Source organism: Vanacampus margaritifer, chromosome 15 (assembly GCF_051991255.1).
Source record: "Vanacampus margaritifer isolate UIUO_Vmar chromosome 15, RoL_Vmar_1.0, whole genome shotgun sequence".
In the NCBI taxonomy this organism is placed as follows: Eukaryota; Metazoa; Chordata; class Actinopteri; order Syngnathiformes; family Syngnathidae; genus Vanacampus; species Vanacampus margaritifer.
Genome location: NC_135446.1, coordinates 21,514,694 through 21,533,613, shown reverse-complemented (window position 1 = coordinate 21,533,613; position 18,920 = coordinate 21,514,694). Strand labels below are relative to the sequence as shown.

General features: G+C 46.9%; 3 protein-coding genes across 8 annotated transcripts; 1 reads left to right on the top strand and 2 right to left on the bottom strand.

Moving 5' to 3' along the window:
* Window positions 1–257: 257 nt before the first annotated feature.
* On the bottom strand, window positions 258–3,192 carry ccs (copper chaperone for superoxide dismutase). Its single transcript, XM_077543630.1, has 8 exons — window positions 2,983–3,192; window positions 2,778–2,850; window positions 2,267–2,407; window positions 1,642–1,819; window positions 1,088–1,148; window positions 853–930; window positions 640–743; window positions 258–566 (listed from the first exon to the last, which is right to left on the bottom strand). Exons 1-8 carry the CDS (start codon window positions 3,070–3,072, stop codon window positions 434–436), a joined length of 858 nt encoding a protein of 285 aa, XP_077399756.1. The 5' UTR covers window positions 3,073–3,192; the 3' UTR covers window positions 258–433.
* Window positions 3,193–3,350: 158 nt separating this feature from the next.
* Window positions 3,351–7,127, top strand: gal3st3 (galactose-3-O-sulfotransferase 3). 6 transcript variants are annotated; one of them, XM_077543627.1, is made up of 4 exons: window positions 3,351–3,632; window positions 3,978–4,105; window positions 4,448–4,544; window positions 5,354–7,127. In XM_077543627.1, exons 2-4 carry the CDS (start codon window positions 4,039–4,041, stop codon window positions 6,465–6,467), a joined length of 1,278 nt encoding a protein of 425 aa, XP_077399753.1. In that variant the 5' UTR covers window positions 3,351–3,632; window positions 3,978–4,038; the 3' UTR covers window positions 6,468–7,127. The 6 variants fall into 6 exon arrangements, with proteins under 6 accessions (XP_077399753.1, XP_077399751.1, XP_077399750.1 ...); XM_077543625.1 differs by having other exon boundaries at window positions 4,442–4,544; XM_077543624.1 differs by having other exon boundaries at window positions 3,351–3,718; window positions 4,442–4,544.
* Window positions 7,128–7,603: 476 nt separating this feature from the next.
* Window positions 7,604–17,991, bottom strand: LOC144034862 (adiponectin receptor protein 2-like). Its single transcript, XM_077543958.1, is given in 8 exon segments — window positions 7,604–8,906; window positions 8,970–9,229; window positions 9,232–9,422; window positions 10,464–10,650; window positions 10,730–10,901; window positions 10,982–11,134; window positions 16,200–16,473; window positions 17,879–17,991. Coding segments are annotated over 8 exon segments (1,479 nt in total). The 3' UTR covers window positions 7,604–8,777.
* Between the last annotated feature and the right edge of the window lie 929 nt (window positions 17,992–18,920).

Below are 18,920 nucleotides of genomic sequence, written 5' to 3'. Positions count from 1 at the left end.
TCTGAGAGCTCGCACTCAACGGCAAATCTGCAATTGACGGTAAAGTTGACGTTTACAAGGTCCAACACAACTGATTCTGATGCTCGACCGGGCAGCAGATTGAGGCTGCGATCTGACTGGACCAAAAAACAAAAGCTTTTTCGTTTTGTTTTTAATTAGGCTTAGAATTGGATGGTTTATTGTTGAAATTGCTATATACACACAATTGTTGACACCCCTCTTATCTCTTAGTGAACGATAAAACCCACACAGAGCAGTCAGTGAAAAATGGCACTTTGCTGCCTGGTTTAATGAACATTCAACAGGATTGTACATTTCTGCTTTCACTGGTTTATGAAACTTAGAACAAATAAATAAAACAGTGGACGTTTTCATACATTTAGAGTTTTCTATTGGCTTGCACGGATCTTCACGTGTTATCGGTGTTCTTCCATTAGAGGTTGCTCCGCCCTTTCCCGGCGATCGGCCGCTCTCGCTCCTCCCACAGCGTGAGCCCGTCGCAGGCGCACACTCGCTTGGGGTTCTGGAAAAGGCCCGCCGACCTGGCGATGATCCCGCACGCGAGCCTGCGCGCCAGCGGGCGGCGGACAACATGAGAGAGCTGCAACGGTTCCCGCGCCCGCCTGGCCGCTAACTCACCTAGCGCCGGAGTTCCCCGTCAGCTTGGAGAGCGGATGGTCCCCGCGGCCCAGGTCGTCTGTCCCGCCGTCCACCACCAGAGACCGTCCGATCACATCCCAAACCTGCAATGGGTCACCAACACGTTTGCAGAGAGGTTGTGAAAAATATTAAAAATGTTATAATATCTTTCAGTTGCAATATTGCGCGCGTGCGTGCATGTGTGTGCGGTACTTTAAGATGGCCGTCCTCCAGTCTGAACGACGCTCTGCCGTCGGGCCCAGCGAGAATATTGCCCAGGTCACCAACATGCTGCATGACAGCAACAAACTTTGTGAAGCCCTTTTCACACTGCACTCGCTCAGTGTTAATTTTGATTGAGTTTTAGTTCTAGCTTTTCTTTTTGATCTACTTTTCTGTTGTCATTCTCTCACATTCACTGTCTCACTTAACCTACACAACACCTTACCCGCTCAGCATCTTGTGGGCCGCCATGATGTCTTCCAAACGGGTTGTAGTGCTCGCCACAGCTGCACACAGATAATCGTCAACAACGTCATTAAGGATGGAGTCACTCTAGAAAGTTTAAGTGGCACAATTGGAGTATTTTACTCTCAAGTAGCACAATTTAGATGCAGAATCAGCCACTTCCAAAATGTGGATTCAACTCTTAAACTGTCGATATGAGCTTGACGTCATGATGATAAAGAGATACTGTCTGTATGTACCAGTGTCTGTAAGCCATAACTTTCAGGGGTCCAAATCATTTGCACTAAACAATTATGTCATAACATTTTAAAAAGTACATAGAAGTAATCCCTCATTTATGGCGGGAATTGCATACGTGAGGCGCAGGAACTATTTTTGTCCACTTGTGGTCACCAGCCTCACATTGTAAACGTAGCATCTGTGACATTGAATGAGTAGCCTAGCCGTCCTTAAAAGGCAGGCTTGGCCACTTTGCCCTGCGGCGGGAGAATAGCGCCGCTGATTGGCTGGCTGTCGTGCGAGCGTTCAGGCTACCTGAGGCAGTCGTCGGTGAGGTCGCCCAGCTCGTGCACGTGGAGGCCGTGCGCTCCGGGCTCCAAGCCGTCGATGGTCCCGTCGATCAAGCAGCGCTCATCGGACAGCTGCAGGAAACGCACCACTCCTTGGACCCGCCGCTCCTCGCCGGCTAACATTGCTACGGCTGCGCCCAGATCTGTCGATGCCACGCCGTGGTTAACAATCGTTTTGGCGCTTTTACAGCTTGGGGCATAAAATTCCACGGGAAATTTTTGTTTAAGGGATTTTTTTATTTTATTTTTACAATCGGGCCTTTTACTGTTACGTGTTTTTCTTTATTATGTTGACGTATTTGGCACCTTTAGGGCCAGAAATTTACACACAAACAACAGGGCTAGGCTTTTATATAATGCACCCAAAATGAAATAACCTTTACATGTCAACTTAATCTAACGTCTACTACTGACACAAATGACAACTATTTCTAAAAGGAATGGTGCACTCCTAGTAACATAAGTGTGTGGAAAAGAGATCCCTGCAAAGCTTCAATCCTGAGATTTTGTGACATCCTTTTTTTGTGATCAACGATGGTATAAACAGTGGTTGGGGGTCAGAAGGAAAAGAAGAGACGGGGGGTTATCACCTTGCTCCTCTAAACTGCCCAAGCCCTTGAGCACAGCTTGACGATGGGTGCTTTCGATCAGGGCCTGAACCTCACCACTGCTCAGGGATGTCTCCACCAGGACGCGTCCTTCGCCGACATCAACGCTGACTGAGTGTACGCCTGACAACAGGAAAACTTGGAATAATTCACTTGCATCCTAATAATTGTCCACGTAAAGCGGAGTTCTGCAGGCTCCTATGTCCGAATTGAGTGTACATTATTTGAAATGTTTGCAAAAATCTATCATTTTGGTTTTATTTACCTTAAGTCAATGGCTCTCTCTATCTTTCTCTTTGACAAATAGTTTTGTTTTTTGTTTTTAAATGGTGGAAAATACACCAAACTACAGATTATGACACACACACAAAAAAAAACACTTTAGCGTCAAGGTGCATTTTGCAGACGCCCGCTGATCCGGGGACCCCAACGAGTTTGAGAACCACCGTAAGGCATAAAGTGTACACAAGAGTGAGAAAAGCAGTTTTCTAACCTGCTTTGTGTTCAAGCGCAGCTTTAACTTGATCTCGACAGCCCTCACACGTCATCTGCACCGCGAACTCCAGCTGAGACATGCACGTCAAACATACGTCAACCACACAAACAAACACCCCCCAAAAAAGAAATGCTATGTTTTTAGCCGTCAAACCTAAATTGCATTTCAACGCTTACTGACAATAAAATGTGTTTTTCCAAACCTTTGCTGGCTTATCCGAATCCATGGCGTCTGCGCGTAAGACGCATTCAGTAATCAAGATAAGATAGAAATGAAACTTGCCACTTTTCATAAACGGAACTTGTCAAATTACGGCACGACGCCATATTGGTGAGGGGCTCATGCGAGTGTGTCACGCGCCTTGACAGCGGGTGGTTTCAGTCAGGCCGCCGCCATATTGGTGAGGGGGTGACGCGAGTGTGTCACGCGCCTTGACAGCGGGTGGTTTCCGTCAGGCCGCCGCCATATTGGTGAGGGCTCGACGAGGCTTCGTCAATATGTCATTACTGCCATCAAGTGTCAATGATGCGCCACTGCAATTCCTTTTTGTTTTTTTTGTTTTTTTGTTTTACAGACAATGAGATTGTATTTACAAAAGGTTTGAAATGATTTATATTTTAAATTTGGGGGGCAAATTATCCCCATTAGTTTATGTCGGCTGAGTGCTTGGCCAGGTATCCTTTTCCGGTTTTAACTTTACAAAGGGAGGAGGAGGATGCGGTGTATGCGATGATGGGCAAAGGGTGGGTGCGGGGGTCCCCTCAGCATCCAGAAGAGGAAGGAGATGCAAACAACGAGCCCAGCGACGCGAGAATCCCAGCGATGAATAAGGCGGGAGTCGACAGGGCTGCGGTACGTGGTCCGTGTTCCCCACCCCCCCCACAACGTGCGTATCTGTAGGCTACATGCTGCGTGATGCGAGCCAAATGGATCGGGAGGTAGCTTCCTTTTTTTAAATATATATATATCTATATGCGGGGGGCTTTCTTTTGGCTTCCGTTCTCCATCATTTCGCAAGCCACATCTACTGATGAGTCCAGATGGACGAGGGTTTTAGTGGCATTCGGGCCACATTCCAAGGGCTTTCGTCCAGAATTGAAAAGGTCCATGTAGGAGATTAAGTCCTGGATCGCACCGTAGGATCGCCTGCTGCCCCGCAAATCATGTTTTTTTTTTTTTTTGTATTCTTTGATGAAGCATATAACAGGACTTTATAGGCTAGTGGCCCACGCCTTGACCGGACCAGAATGTCACCCGCATGTGCTTGCTAACAGGAACATTGCCGATCAGTCCGCGTGAGAGCATCTGGCCTGCAGCAGCTCCTTGTGAGTCAAACTTTTGTGTGCGTGTGTGAACTGTTTTTGCTGTTCTAAAAACAACTGAAAGTGCAGTGACGACTGTGGCTCTCTTTGCCACTCTTAAGATTTAAAAAAAAAAATATATATATATATATAAATAATTTGTCTATCGACAATATGTACAAAAATATGTCAAGTCAAGTTATTTCAATGCTAAACAAAGTTGAACAAAGTCCAGGTAAAGAGGTGAAATGAAAATAAATGTGCTTCAGCTCGTGGTGAAGAATAGAATTCTGGAACAAAAGAGGAAAAGCCCCCCAAAGTCATCATACTTGTCTCCTCATTTCCCCCATCATGTTGTAGTTGGAGTGGCGCGGAGGATGAGGATGTCACATAAGATCTTCCTGGCCCTGACCGCCGTCACTATGGTGACTCTGCTGATGCACTACGGCAGCCATTGGAGCTGGTGAGTGAGCAACCGGTCCGAACGGGGGAGACACACAAGACGTTTTCACTGTTGTGTTTGTCAACTCTCCCAAAAAAAGATGATTTGATACATGGATGGTGACTTATGAGGTTCTGGCCTGACGCCAGCGATTTGCTGGATATCTGAATAGCATTTTTAACATATGTGGTGTTGGAGTTGCGGGGGCAGCAGCTTTTTTGCTTTTTGAATATTATTGCACTTGGATTACGTTGCTAACGGCATTTTGAACAAGTATTTACACTCGCAGAAATATTTCAAGCCTAACTTAAGATTTATGTTGTTGTTTTTTCAACATAAATCTTTTTTTTTTTTTAGATAATTTTAACACAAGCCTACCAAATAAACCTTATATGATACATATTCATTAGTCTAATAATGCCCATTTATTTGAAATGCATCATCCTTATGTTTATGTATTTAGTATTAAAAGTATAATTAGATTTTTTTTTACATTTAAGAGATGTCTGCATTCAGTTTTATCCCCAAAACATAAAAATGTAAGACAAAAAAAAGAAGAAAAACCAAGACTTAGCAGCGACGATATGCTATTTATTGTGTATAGGTAAACTGATTATTATGCAATTTAAACATGATACTTTATGTGTTTTAAATAAATACTCTCATTATTAAATGGGAATTTGTCATGTAAAAAAAAAAAGAGGCTTGAAATACTTCTGTGAGTGTTTAGTACGTGTATCAGAATACGTTCTTAAAGTAATACTTCCTATCAATGATCTTATCTCCAAACGAGCTGACCCGCGCGTTGGTTTCTGTTTGACTGCCTCTAGGACCAGAGGCCATCTTTGCTCCCATCAAGCCGCGGGTCCGAAGGCCAAGCACACCAAGGTGGCCTTCTTGAAGAGCCACAAGACGGCCAGCAGCACCGTGCAGAACATCCTGTTCCGCTTCGCCGAGCGCAACGGCCTGACGGTGGCGCTGCCCAAGCAGGAATGCGGCACTCAGTTCTGCTACCCGAAGCCCTTCCGCGCCAACTTCGTGCACCCGCACACGCTGCCGGCCCACTTCATCATCAGCCACATGCGCTTGGACGCGCCGGAGGTGCGCTGCGTCATGCCCGCCGACGCGCGCTACGTCACCATCATGAGGGAGCCCGCCGCCATGTTCGAGTCGCTGTTCAGCTACTACAAGCAGCACTGTCAGACCTTCAGGCGAGTCCCCAAGGGTTCGCTGGACGCCTTCTTGGAGCAGCCGCTGCGCTACTACCGGCCGCAAGACAAGAACTCCAATTACGCCCGCAACACGCTCACCTATGACCTCGGCGGCGACAAGGACCGCCCCCCCGCGGACGTGGCGTACGCGCGCTCCTTTGCGGCGGAGGTGGAGCGCGTCTTCTCCTTGGTGATGATCACCGAGCATTTCGACGAGTCTCTGGTTCTGCTGCGTCACCTCCTGTCCTGGGACCTGGAAGACGTCGTCTACGTCAAGTTCAACATGCGCACGCCGGCCTCCAAGCACCGCCTGACCCCGGACCTCGCCAGCAAGATCCGCGCGTGGAATTGGATGGACGCGCACCTGTACGACCACTTCAACGCGTCGCTGTGGCGCCGGCTGGCGGCTCTGGGTTTGGCCTGCGTGGACCGGGAGGTCCGGCTGCTGCACGCCGCCCAAGAGAGGCTGCTGCGGAGATGCTTCGGCGGATGGCGGCCTCTTCTGCGCTCGGTGGGGAAGATCCGGAACAAGGACCTGCGGCCTTGGCAGCCCCTCGGCCAGGTGGACATCTTGGGCTATGACCTCCCCGCCAACCTGAGCCGCGGGTTCTCCAGCTCGACGCGTGAAGCCTGCCTGAAGCTCATCATGCCCGAGAACACGTACACGAGGATTCTGATGCACTCGCAATCTGTTCGATACCACCAGAAGAACCAGCAGACTCTTAAACCTTAGACCAGGGGTAGGGAACCCTGGTCCTCGAGGGCCACTCACTCTCTTGTCTGTTTTCCATCACTGTTAAAAATAGAATAAAATAAAATGTATTGCTGTTTTTACACAAAAAAATGGCAGCTGTGATTGAAACCGTTGTAGCAACGAGCCACGCCACCCCGTCGTCGAGTTAGCGGTCAAGTTTCAGGATATATAATATAATATGGAGGGCGAATGGAGGAAAACAGAAACACCCACGTTGGCGGTGTTTTTAGTGAGGAAATGAAGGGTTCCAGTGTTTGTGAGTTTGGACGTTTGGCCGGGAGACGTCGCGCAACGAGGTCAGGCGGGCCAAAAAGCAAGCCCAAGTGAGTGGCAGCTCAGAACACAAAATGGCCGAGAGTGAAAAGCGCCATCGTGTTGGCGTGGGAGTGGACGGGATTTGTCGCGCTTTTTTTTGCCTCTTCGTGTGTGGGATTTGGAAGCAGAGATGTGCCGCCCGACTCATGCACCTCCAAGAGCAATTAACAGTCCTGCAGCGGTGTTGTATTTATTTTTTTAAATCAAAGACGGGGACAGTTCCAGGATTTGTTCTCTCCGTAAGCTAAAGGGGTACTTGAGCGATACATATTACATTTTAGAACATCTAATAAAATGCCGGAGGGCCTTAATTGGGGCTACACAGATATTTGTCTGTTTTTGTATTCATCAGATCAATTTTCTTGTGCGGGAACAGACCAAATAGCGGAAGGGTCTAAAACGTCATCTCTGGTTCAGTCGACTCCGGGTTACTTCCCTGTTCTTATTTAACCCGCCGGGTTTGAGCAAACTGCAACACAAAATGGCTTACGTGCACATTTAATAAGCATTTTAGCATCGTTCTCTTCTGCAGTTCCCCCAAAGGTGCACTGACATGTGCCTACCCAGTCAGGACTCAAAAAAAGGTTTTTGTTTTTTTTACCTTTCAAAAAAACTCACATCTTGGGGGTTCTTCCTGCTCACATCCACCAGGGGGTGCCACAGCGTCCCTTAGCCGTGGAGAATCCAAATGAAGACGAGATCCTAAAAAAGCTGATGAGACATTCCAACGAACCAAGTGTCACTTTGTCGAACCCGTCAATTTGTGTGGTGCGTCTGCTTCTAAACGAGGAAACATTCAGTTGTAGAATCCCACAAAGCGCCTTTATTAGAACAGTACAGCCGATGTCAAGGTCTCCGAAGCGAACACTCGCATCACACTGCAAAGTGCGCATCAACAAATATGCCGCCCCACCAGCAATAAATTAATAGAAGGTAAACACAATAAAATCCATCATGTGAAAAGCAAATCGATGATATTTGAAGACACTCTGCAATCATGAACGGAGCACAATGTCAAAAACAGATTGACAAAAAATCATTCAAACAATAGAAAACGTATTTCATGTGATATGAGGAATAGATTTTGTTTAATTACGCGAGTCATTTACTGATACCTTTTAAATTTGGCGTTATTTGGTTCTGCTCTCGCTCCGACTAAAAGGCATAAAAAAAAACTAAACAATGACGGAATAGAGAGAAAATAGATGAATGACAATGGCTACATATTAAGAATATTATTTCATATCATCTTCGATTTGGTTTCAAGCGCAAACATTCGCAAGAGATCTGAGTTGAGTGCACGGCAAACGTGGAAAAAAAGTTTCTGTTTGCAAATGGGAGGGAAAAAATGGCGACCTTTTCAACGCTTCTCCTTGCATATTTCATCAAATAAAAATAAGAATTCCATTGTAGCACCCCATCCTCACCATCGCAGCCTTATTTTTTGTTCATTTTAATATATATTTATTTCATACAAATCTATATAACCCAAATTTAGAAATCTTATTTACATGAAAGTGTTTGTTTTTTTTATTCTTTAAAAGCGACACCCCGTACAAGCCCCAAGTAACCTTCACAATTAAGGAAGATATTCAAGTATTTTTTTTTTTTATATGAATGCTCTTAGGTTTTAATTAGAAAAAAAGCAGCATCCAAACAACCCCTCCCCCTCCCATTTTTTTTTTTAAATAGAAAAATGATGCTTCCTTTTGAAATGATGAAAATCTCCAAGAGGAAATGGATGTTTAATGTCCAGAGGTGCCAGCTAGCAGTTAGTCAACCTCTCAAAAAGTGGCTCTCGAGTAGAATGCGTCAGTGTTGAAATGGCGCCCCCTGTAAGGCCATCCTGTGACATGACAAGCCGCATTGTCGTCCTCTTGGGAGGGCGGCGAGCGGCGAGCGGCGAGCGTTGGCGTCATTATCAAGCGCCGGCTCCCCGCATTAAGATGTTGTGAGCGTGCGTGCGTGCGCGTGTTACAGCATCCTGTCGTCAGTGCAGCCCGCTCCGGCCGTGTAACGAAACTCTTGCAGGTTGGAGACGCCGTGGAAGTGAACGAAGGCGCCCGCCACCACCAAGATGTGGAACAACTGGTGCGAGTGGAACTGGAATACAAAGTGGAAGACGTTAACTGCAATCGCGTGCACTTGTGCGTGCGCGAGACGTACCCAGATGTCGCACTTTCCGGGGAAGAACCTCTCCGGGATGCGAGCGGCGTACAGGCACGCGCCGGTGATGTAAAGCGTGGCCATGAGGAAAAGCCAGCCCATCTGTCCGATGGTGGTGGCTCTGATGAGACCCTCGCTGATGACAAAGTGAAGGGTGGGCACCACGCCGCTCAGCCCCAAACCCACAAACACGCCTGGGGAGCAAACGCACAGTCAGCCGCAGGTGACGCCGGCCGCCGGGAGGGACGACGGCGACGCCGGCTACCTGCGCGGACTCCCCGGTACTGCGGCGTGGCGAAGAAGTCGCACTGGGACACGGTGATGGCGGCCAGGCCCAGCACGCACACCACCAGCAGGTAGATGAAGCACGGCTGAGGGGAGCAGTAGAAGGAGTAGTAGAGCCACGGCACGAAGGAGCCCATGATGAGGAAGGCGATGCCGCTGTAGTCCAGCCTGCGGAAAACCTCCGATCTTAGCTTTCGCGACCACGTCAAAGTCCGCATGTCGTGCGCTCAAAATGCCATCCAAGTTGCACGCAAGTCTTGCCGTCTTATTTGTGTACGTTAGCAGCTGCTAAGCGGGCCGCGGCTGCCGCCGTTTATGCCGTTGCTCCGTTATTAAATGCAACTGTGCAAATAGACGAAAACCGATGATTTCCTCCACATTTGGCGCGTGCTAACAGCTAGCATCATGTACGAAGTGCCCGATCACGTCTTTGGCCTTCATTTAATAACGATACAATCGAGCTACATCTTCACGACCAACTGATCCATAATCGACTGATCTGAAGTGATCGCTACACAAGCAACGAGGAGGATTCTTTACGGCTGCTGTCATCCGTTTGCTAGCCTGGAGAATGCTCGATTCTCTTGTTCAATCATCGTTCAAGTGTGGCGTCTGCGTTTTACTCAAAATGGCCGACGTGTTTTCTATGCTGCCAAAATGGCTGCGCTTACGCCTATTTAGGGACGCGTGACGTCGACGTCCCGATCTCTTATCAGAAGTTTCTTCTGTTCTCAGTGTTAAGCGTGTACACCATGGATGCACGGCACCACACTGCCCCCAAGAGGTCAAGACGCGCATAAACACTTAGTACTGTTTTAGTATACAGTCATTTTGTTTAACTTTTTTTTTTTTATTAAACATTTTTTTTTTTTTCAGTTTAAGGGTTGACAAAGTTTTCCTCAAAATTCAAGGATACAAATATATCCAAGGACTTTTTTTTTTTTGGGGGGGCACATAGCACAAAATAGGTCCCAGGATAGCTCACTTGTGAAAATAACATAAGATAAGGCTATGAACATAGTTTGGAGTAGTTGAGTTTTACAACTGGTGGTTGATTTTTAAAAAAAAAAATTTTTTTTTAAGTTTTTAAATCAATGAATATTCATTTTATTCATCGCGATTTCAATCTCAATTCAAATAATGATGATTATTTTTCCCCCCTAACGGTCCAGCCCAACTTCCTTGCAGCTTAAAAAAAATGCGCCTTACTTGGAGAAGACCCTGGACACGCCCTCCGAGTGGCAGTAGACGGTGTGGAAGAGCCACGAGAAGGACAAGCAGAGGATGGCGCCCAGGAAGAACATGCCGATGGCCACTTTCTCCTGGACCGGCGCCACGAACGACATGTTGGGTCGAAACATGTACATCAGGCCCAGGCAGAAGAAGAACAGGCAGCCTGGAGAGCGGACGGACGCCGGCGACACGCTTTTAACACGAAGAACCACACGGTGCAAACGCGGGAGCCGACGAGCCACCTAGCAGATGTGTCCAGATGTTGCCCGTCTCCGTGTGGATCCTGAAGATGCTCCTGAAGCAGGCGCGGAACGAAGGCATGGGCGGCCTGTGGCCGTGCAGCAGGAAGTCGTTGTCCTTCAGCCAATCGGGGAGCACGTCGTGCGGGATGACGCGCCACCGGCCCTCCCACACCTGGCGGGGGAAGACGGCAAGGTTGGAGCGCGACCGCTCGCCGACGGCGGCGGACGGAGACCGAGCGCACGCGCGTTGACCTTGTGCACAAACTCCTCCATCTTCTCCATGGCGTGGTGAGCCTGAAGAAGCGGCGTCATCGCCAGGAAGCCTTCGTCGCTCGCCCTCTCCTCTCTCTCCTCCTCTCCTCTCTCCTCCTTTTTTCTCCTCTCCTCATCGTGCGTCGGGAGGCTCTGCAAAACAAAAGCGCACGCCGGTGGCAGCGGATTCACGATTTTGCCCGACACGTGCCCGTTTCCCGTCATAACGTCGTCCCATAACGCTGAAAAATGTGGCCAATCTGCCCTTCGTGTCACGTTTTGTTTTCGTCCTGCGCGTTGACGAGCGCGTGTAATTGGAGGCGCACGCTGTGCTCCAGATGTTGTCATCGGCCACTGTGAATAAGTGGCGCACACACACATACGCGCGCGGGCTCACGCTAGGACCGGATGTCCTCTAAAGCCATGCGGTACTTCAGTTCAGGGTGGACGTGGCACTGCCATCAAAAGCAGGGCTGAAAACATCAATCCAACAACTCCAATAATACAATGACATCAAAAGTAGGGATGGGCGAGTACCGATACCAGACTGATTTTAAACAGAGGCTGCCAAAATCCTCCTCTGCAGTAGGTGGCGCTATAACCCCTTCAGACCCGCATTATTTCTGCTGGACATTTTTTTAGCTTCTGACTTTGACTCTTCCCACAATAACATGGGATCTTTTTTTTTTGGGGGGGGGGGGGTTCTATTTGTTATAGTGGACGCCAGGAGAGCATGGCTGTAACATTTTAAACATGAACATCATGCAAATCACCTTGTAATTGTGATTGGTTAGCTTGGATCCAATCATGAACAAGAAGTGTTGACGTCATACAAACGATGCATTTTTATTGGTTTAGACACGGATGTCCACCCCTAATATAAATATACGTAATATATATATATAATATTGTGGAGAGTTACTGCTGTCAAATCGATGAAAAAAAACAAGTTCAAAAACAAAACAAAATGTCTACCTCGGAGCCCCACAGGGATCAATTTCCTACATGGACTAATAATGTCACAGTCACAGTCAGTCACACACATCACTGATACTACAGTAGGCAAAAAGAATGCACATTATATAAGTGCTCATGACACAAAATAAATCGACGTGATCGGATAATCAACGTGAACATCAGCAAAATAAAAATCAAATGAAAAAATATGCTGAGACTCAACGTGGCATGTCGAGTGGCTCGCAACGTGCTCATGGCAGCGGCGGATGCGTTTTGGCTCGAAACACGATCGGGCCTCAAACGGGATTCTTGAGGAAGCGTCCGAGGAAACGTGCGCTCTCCTGGACAATGTGCTGAGCATCGTGTCCCAAACACGTGCAAAGATTGCCAAAACAAACGTGGCCCAGGCAGGAAGTGATGTCACGCCACTTGCATCAGCTCGCCATATGTGACTGCAAAGGAGTCGGGGGGGGGGGTCAGCGGCGGGCTTGTGTTGCGCAATCGTCTCAGCCAGAAAAACATGTGCAAAACACTGCTTCTTGTTTTGCGGGAATCCACGTCCAATGCAAGCCCGGCGCTGGACATTTGACAGACGGCCTCTTGTGAGAAGCGCGCAGGAAGACGAGCGTGTCCTCGGGGGCAATTTGACATATTTTTATCGGCGTGAGTTATGGACAATAAACGGCACTCGAAATAAAACGCCGCCTCCTTATGCAACAACAGCTTGTAGACTAACTTCTCCATTTGTCACCATAATGTCATCCCCGTTTTGCGCTAAGGCCACTCGAGTCTCGTCTTAAGACTTATCAGCACATTTGCAGGCCGGCCGGCCCCAGGACGGACGGCGCCAGGACGGATGGCCCCGCCGGATCAATTCATTACTTTCGCCATCAAGTGCTTAGCGTGAGCTTATCAGGTGCACTTGAGGAGATAAACGCGCGCGAGAAGCAGAAGGCAAACGACAGCGACGCGCGCGCGCACATTAAACACAGCACTTCTTCCCCAAAGACCTTTTTTTTGGGGGGGGGGGGGGGGGGGCAGGCAGACACACCCAAAACACAAACACTGCTCCCTGCAGACTCATTAAACATGAGTAACTGCACGCAACTGAATGTGCGTGCGTGCGCTCGGCCAAATTCAAGTTCAACAATAACAATAATCCTGTCTAACTTATTAATGTTGTGTTTTATGGTGAGTCTCTTTTCAGACAGTGTGTGTGTGTGTACTGTACACACACACACACACACACACACATAAACAACAGTAATACGTACATCTAGACTTATACATACACAAGCGAAGGGTGAAGAGTCTCTGTCGTGTGAATGCATGCAATAATGGAGCTTCCTTACTTCTTTCCTCTCTTTGTATTGTTATAACATTAGCGTAATAGCATCATCTCTCGGGCTGGGTTTAAAAAAAAAAAATCGATATGGAATCGATAATCTTTTCAAAGCCCAATATCGATTCTTGAAACCATGAACGGATACTTTTTAATATAGGCTTACCAAATGCAAATGTGCCCATCTGTTATTGTTACCCCAAGAGGAGTCCAGTGTTTTTGCCACTTTATTTACACAGTGCTGTGGTTGTAATCGTAAATTTGGGAAATCTGAAACGATACGCAGCCCTACTAATTACCACGTCATTTTTAACAAAAAAAAAAAATAAAAAAAATGGGAATGCAGTTTTCCAAAAAGATATAATAAAAAAAAAAATACTTGGGCAATTATGCTAGTTGGCTAACGATAAATTAGCTACAGTGGCCGAAGTAATCTGCTTCTTCCTTGAAAATTGTGCCATGTTGTTTGTGGCTCAGTAATAAAAAAAATAATAAAGTAGTAATTGTGGTGCCTCAAAGCACTTTCCCCTCTAATCTGCGCCATCGTACAAAATCTCAAGGAACGCTGGAAGGACAGCTGGAAACGATTCTAAAATGTCCGCCGCAAAATGTCAGACTTGTCTCGAATGTCTCTTCAGGCGCGCGAGGCTTTTTCGTGGCTGCACTAATGATAGACAAGCCTGGCAAATTTCTAAACAGGCTTCAGGGGCTGCATGAAGTCAACGCGGTGGGCCGGCCCCGAGCGACTTGGTCCTACCAAAAATGACTCTTAAAAATGGCACATGTGAAATTTGCCACACTTCCATTTGGCCCCCCAACAAGACACAAAAAGGGGACGTCGGCCCTTCCAGCAAAATCTGCCGACAACATGGAACATTACACCCAACAGGGTCACGTGACCTCAGCGTGGAGCCCATTGGACCAACCAACACAACAACGCGGCGCCGGGAGGGACGAGCTTCACCCTTGTGCAGTGTAACACCCCCCCCCCCCCCCCACGCGCAACATGTGACTCACACATGCACACACTGTCCTCAGATGCAAAATAATAAAAAGCGGTTGGCTTCTGCTCACTTCTTCCTTGTGACCAGAAAAAAAAAGAAAAAATGTCTCAGTAGGCTTCGTGGAACTCCACCACAACAGTGAAGGGTCTTGCACAATCCGGGGAAGTCAAAGGAACAAAAGCAAGGATAATAATAATAATAAAAAAAAAAGTTTCACATCATCGAGAGGATGTGCGGACATTGTTTCCACTCGTGTTTGTTTGTACAGCTCGTGCATGTGATCAAATATCAGTGCTTTTTTTATTTACTTTTTTTAGTCTGATTATTATTTTGTTTTGTACATTGTTTTTCAGCAGCACTTTTTAACCTAATTAATTCATTCATTCATTTACTCAAGTGCAAAAAACAATCAGGTTGGCTATTTAAGGGAATATTTAGTTGTTAGAAGGCATATTTGATTCACAAACAGAAATGTTTAATCCTTTTGTAATCAGTAATTCTTGTGACCTTCAGCAGTACATAAAAAAAAAACTGCTTTAAATTATGTAACTTTTTTTTTTTTATTCCAGTACGGCACATTTGTTAAAGGGGAAGTCAACCTGAAACATTTCTTGACAATAATGTGTCATATGTGACCTCACTCGTCTGAACATGATATTCGGATTTGTGGAATACGAGTTATGAAGTAAAATGCAGCCGTTTTTATCCATCTCAGGGGGCGGCCATTTTGCCGTCGACTAAAGATGACATCACAGTTGCTCAGGCAACGACTAATCGCAGCACACCTGTTTTATGAAGCTGCGCTGTGATTGGTTGTTACCTGAGGCCTGAGCAACTGTGATGTCATCTTCACGTGACAGCAAGTGGCAAAATGGCCGCCCCCTGAGACGGCTAAAAACGGCTGCATTTTGCTGCTTAACTCATATTCCACTAAGGCAATAAACTGACGTACTTAGACTAGTGGTGTTGCATAGAACATATTGTTGTCAAGAATTTTTTGGTGGGGTTGACTTCCCCTTTAAGTACATTTCAGTTATATTTACTGTAACTTTTAATGTACAAATTGCACCTGTCAAACTACTTTGTGTCTTTTGCATTTCAATAAATTAAACAAAACGACTTTAACAGTAACTTTGTTGTCATGTGGCAAGTAAAATAAAACTTGCATAAAAAAAAAGTTAGGATTAAACTTCTGGCCTTGTTTTATTAACCTATGAAGATAATAATGAAAAGTGTAGGATGAAAATTGTGAAACCGGTGTGAAGCAACCCCAACACGACACCTAAAGTAAAAAATTCAACAGGTGTCGTGCTGGGGGCCTCGAGCGGCGTCCTCTCAGGTGTCGGCGTTGCGTTACAGCAGCTTTCGGCTCAATGGCTCCGCCTACGTGCGTGCGTGATGGCTTTTGTTTTTGTTTTTTTACGCCGAGCAGGGCGGGGCGGCAACTTTCGTAAGAATACGTCAAGTTGGCACGCAAGAAGGAATGTGGCGGACGAGCGGGACTTTGCTGGATAACATATGATCGAACGTGGCGATGATCGAACGTGGCGATGATCGAACGTGGCGATGATCGAACGTGGCGATGATCGAACGTGGCGATGATCGAACGTGGCGATGATCGAACGTGGCGATGATCGAACGTGGCGATGATCGAACGTGGCGATGATCGAACGTGGCGATGATCGAACGTGGCGATGATCGAACGTGGCGATGATCGAACGTGGCGATGATCGAACGTGGCGATGATCGAACGTGGCGATGATCGAACGTGGCGATGATCGAACGTGGCGATGATCGAACGTGGCGATGATCGAACGTGGCGATGATCGAACGTGGCGATCGGCTTCATCCATCGAACGTGGCACAAACGTGCGTGACGACAGCCAATCCCAGTGGACCATTTCAAATGACTCACCTTGTTGCGGGAGTGGCACTGTGCGGTGCTGAGGTGTCCATTTGAAGAACCTGAGGTGGGTGTGGCGCGGCCCTTCTTGCGGGCCGCCCCGGGTTCCGCCGGCGCGCTGCGCGTGCTGTGCTCTGCATGGCTGGAAGTTCTGTGTCTCAGCACGAAGGCCGGGCCGCCGGGCCCGCGCTCCTCCCCTTCGTCCAGCTTGAAAACGCCGGACCCCACCTCCGACCCGCCGACGCTTCGATGGAGCGGATGCTTGGCTGTCCTTCGGAGCGCTGCGCTGCGATCGGGCGCTCACACGCAATTTTGTGCGATGCCGCTGGAAAGAAAGACATTTTGTGAACATCAAAATCGAAAAGGCCTGAAACAATTATATCGCAAACATTATTTCTATTGACCATATTTGTTTGTACAAAAAGTTTACATTAAAAAAATCTGTATACAATATTAATGTGTGAACATCTTGCACATAATTCATGTTTTAATAAATGAAACCTTTAAATAAATGTTTGTGGGGTTTAGTATGTAGATTAAAATCGTGAACGTCCAGCAGAATCGTTTTAGAAATAAAAAAATGGAGAATTAATTTTTTGGCCATATCGTCCAGCCCAAGTCAGTAATGGAAAATCAAACACTTCCATAATTGAGAAATATCGAGTTCATCTCTACTCATGTTTTGTTTTTTTCAACCAAGCCGAGGAAAAAGAAGACACAAGGCACTTATTATTGCAGCACAGGAACAAACAGCCCAATGGGAAGCTCTTAAAGATTTCAGTCTGTTTCAACATCATTATGAAAACCGTGAACCCGCTCCGGGTTCATAGCAAAGCCATCAATAACTATAATTGTCCTTTAGGCCATTGACGCTATTGAGCGGTTTCATTGATTTGACACGCAGATCAATAGCGGCAATGCTTCGGACAAGAGTGATAGCGAGTGAAGTGGACACTACATTAGGTACACTTGAAGAATGGAGTCGCACTTGACTGAGCACAAGAGACGAGTGAAGATCGAAAACAAAAGTCAACGTGGGATTGATTCGTGTTGTTTTTGATGGCGTCGGGATATTCAATAACTCGAGCGAAGGAAGACAAACACATGACTCATTACACTCCGGGCGGTGACACACCAAGTGACGCGATGCCAACGGAAACTGAAAAGTGAAGAAAAAGTAGGCCAACGAACGGGTTCGGCGACGCACTCGACGCAGGATGTGCTGAAAACACGACGTCCCAGCTCAAGTCTTGCGTTTATCTACACGCCGGCCGCGCTTTATCTGATGGAAACTTCAATAAGATGACAGAATAGTGGCGATAAGGCAAAACGCTCTGCACTTTGAACTTTGGACCTGCTGTCATTTTTGTGTACTGTCAAAACGATGAATTCACTGCAGCACCTTCTGGTGCAATTTAACCAACAGGGGGCAGCATAATACAGACACACACGAAGAAGACTTTCACACCTATCTTAAGGGACTCGGCACGGTGCAATAATTCTTTATTGTTTGTCTACATGTTTTGATACAATATACGAGTTCAAATATGAAATTCATCAAAGCGTTATCATTACAACTTATTGCTTAGCTTGCAGACATCATTTTGCGTTTTGTTTTTGTTAGCAATGAGCTTAAGCCAATGCTGTCAAAAGTCTCGCACGTTTTAGAGGTTTCCCACGTTCAACACAACTGATTCACATTTACGCTCATCGGCAAGCTCGGCAGGAGCCTGACAATGATCCTGATCGTGCAATCGGGTGTGTTGGAGTAGAGGAACCTGGAAAAAGGCAGGACTCCGGCCATCGAGCACCGGATCTTGACACACGGGAGCGAAGCGGACTTTCCTATTAAGGCAAAGCTTTGCGGTTGTTTCCAATACACAATGTGAAGCTGACTTTGCCACTTTTTTCATGAACACTTGGGCCTACTAACTGAGCCGTTCTAAACAATACAGCCAATCTTTTAGAGTTGAACCACATGGACGAAATACACACGTCCGTTCAATTTGCAAACCTCCAGAGCCAATTTGGAATCTGACATGAAGCTGGCGGAGACGAATGAGACATGTGACACCCAATGAATATAAAAGCGCTCTTTCTCCTCGAAGTTGTGTCCTAGAATAGTCTGCCACACGCGCTAGCAACAAGGTCGGCGTGCTGGTGCGACCCCCCCCAAAGGCACTGGGTGGTAATTCAAAGGTGGTCAGTGGTCACGCGGCGGTAAAAATAGAGCGCTGTGATGACAAAAGGGGAGCCTAAAGCTACGTTCTATATTAAGATATCAGCGCTGTGGTTTTGACAACATGAAACACGGACACATCTGAGCGCGGCTTCAGACGACGTCGCCAAAAGAACGCGCGTCTGCTTTTCCCTTGGGCATTACAATGGACTTGTGTCCACACGTCAGGGTTCCGTGAAGGGAACAAAATGTGGCTATCGGGAGACATTTCGGACTTTTGAAAAAGACAAGTCATTTCTTTCTGTCGTCTTCAAAGCAAAGTTTTAGCAGCATTTTTGCCCGGTTGCGTCATTACGCAATCATTTCCTTAGACGTAAACATGTATAGCAGGGCGAGACTTGCACAAACATATTCTTTGTGTAACGCCGGCCAGCCCACTGAAAAACACGCCTAATTGTAATTCTCTCTTACTGACACATTGATAGGAGAACATTCGTCCGCCGCAAAAACATCTACAATAATGAGATTGCCGGTCGCCCGAAGCGGGATTAAAA

Coding starts and splice junctions, on each gene's coding strand:
- ccs (XM_077543630.1), bottom strand. CDS start 3,072: ATGAAAAGTGGCAAGTTTCATTTCTATCTTATCTTGATTACTGAATGC. Junction 2,851..2,982: donor ATTCGGATAAGCCAGCAAAG/GTTTGGAAAAAC, acceptor TGCATGTCTCAG/CTGGAGTTCGCGGTGCAGAT. Junction 1,149..1,641: donor CTCACCGACGACTGCCTCAG/GTAGCCTGAACG, acceptor ATCTGTGTGCAG/CTGTGGCGAGCACTACAACC.
- gal3st3 (XM_077543625.1), top strand. CDS start 4,039: ATGTGCTTGCTAACAGGAACATTGCCGATCAGTCCGCGTGAGAGCATC. Junction 4,106..4,441: donor CTGGCCTGCAGCAGCTCCTT/GTGAGTCAAACT, acceptor ATCATGTTGTAG/TTGGAGTGGCGCGGAGGATG. Junction 4,545..5,353: donor TACGGCAGCCATTGGAGCTG/GTGAGTGAGCAA, acceptor GACTGCCTCTAG/GACCAGAGGCCATCTTTGCT.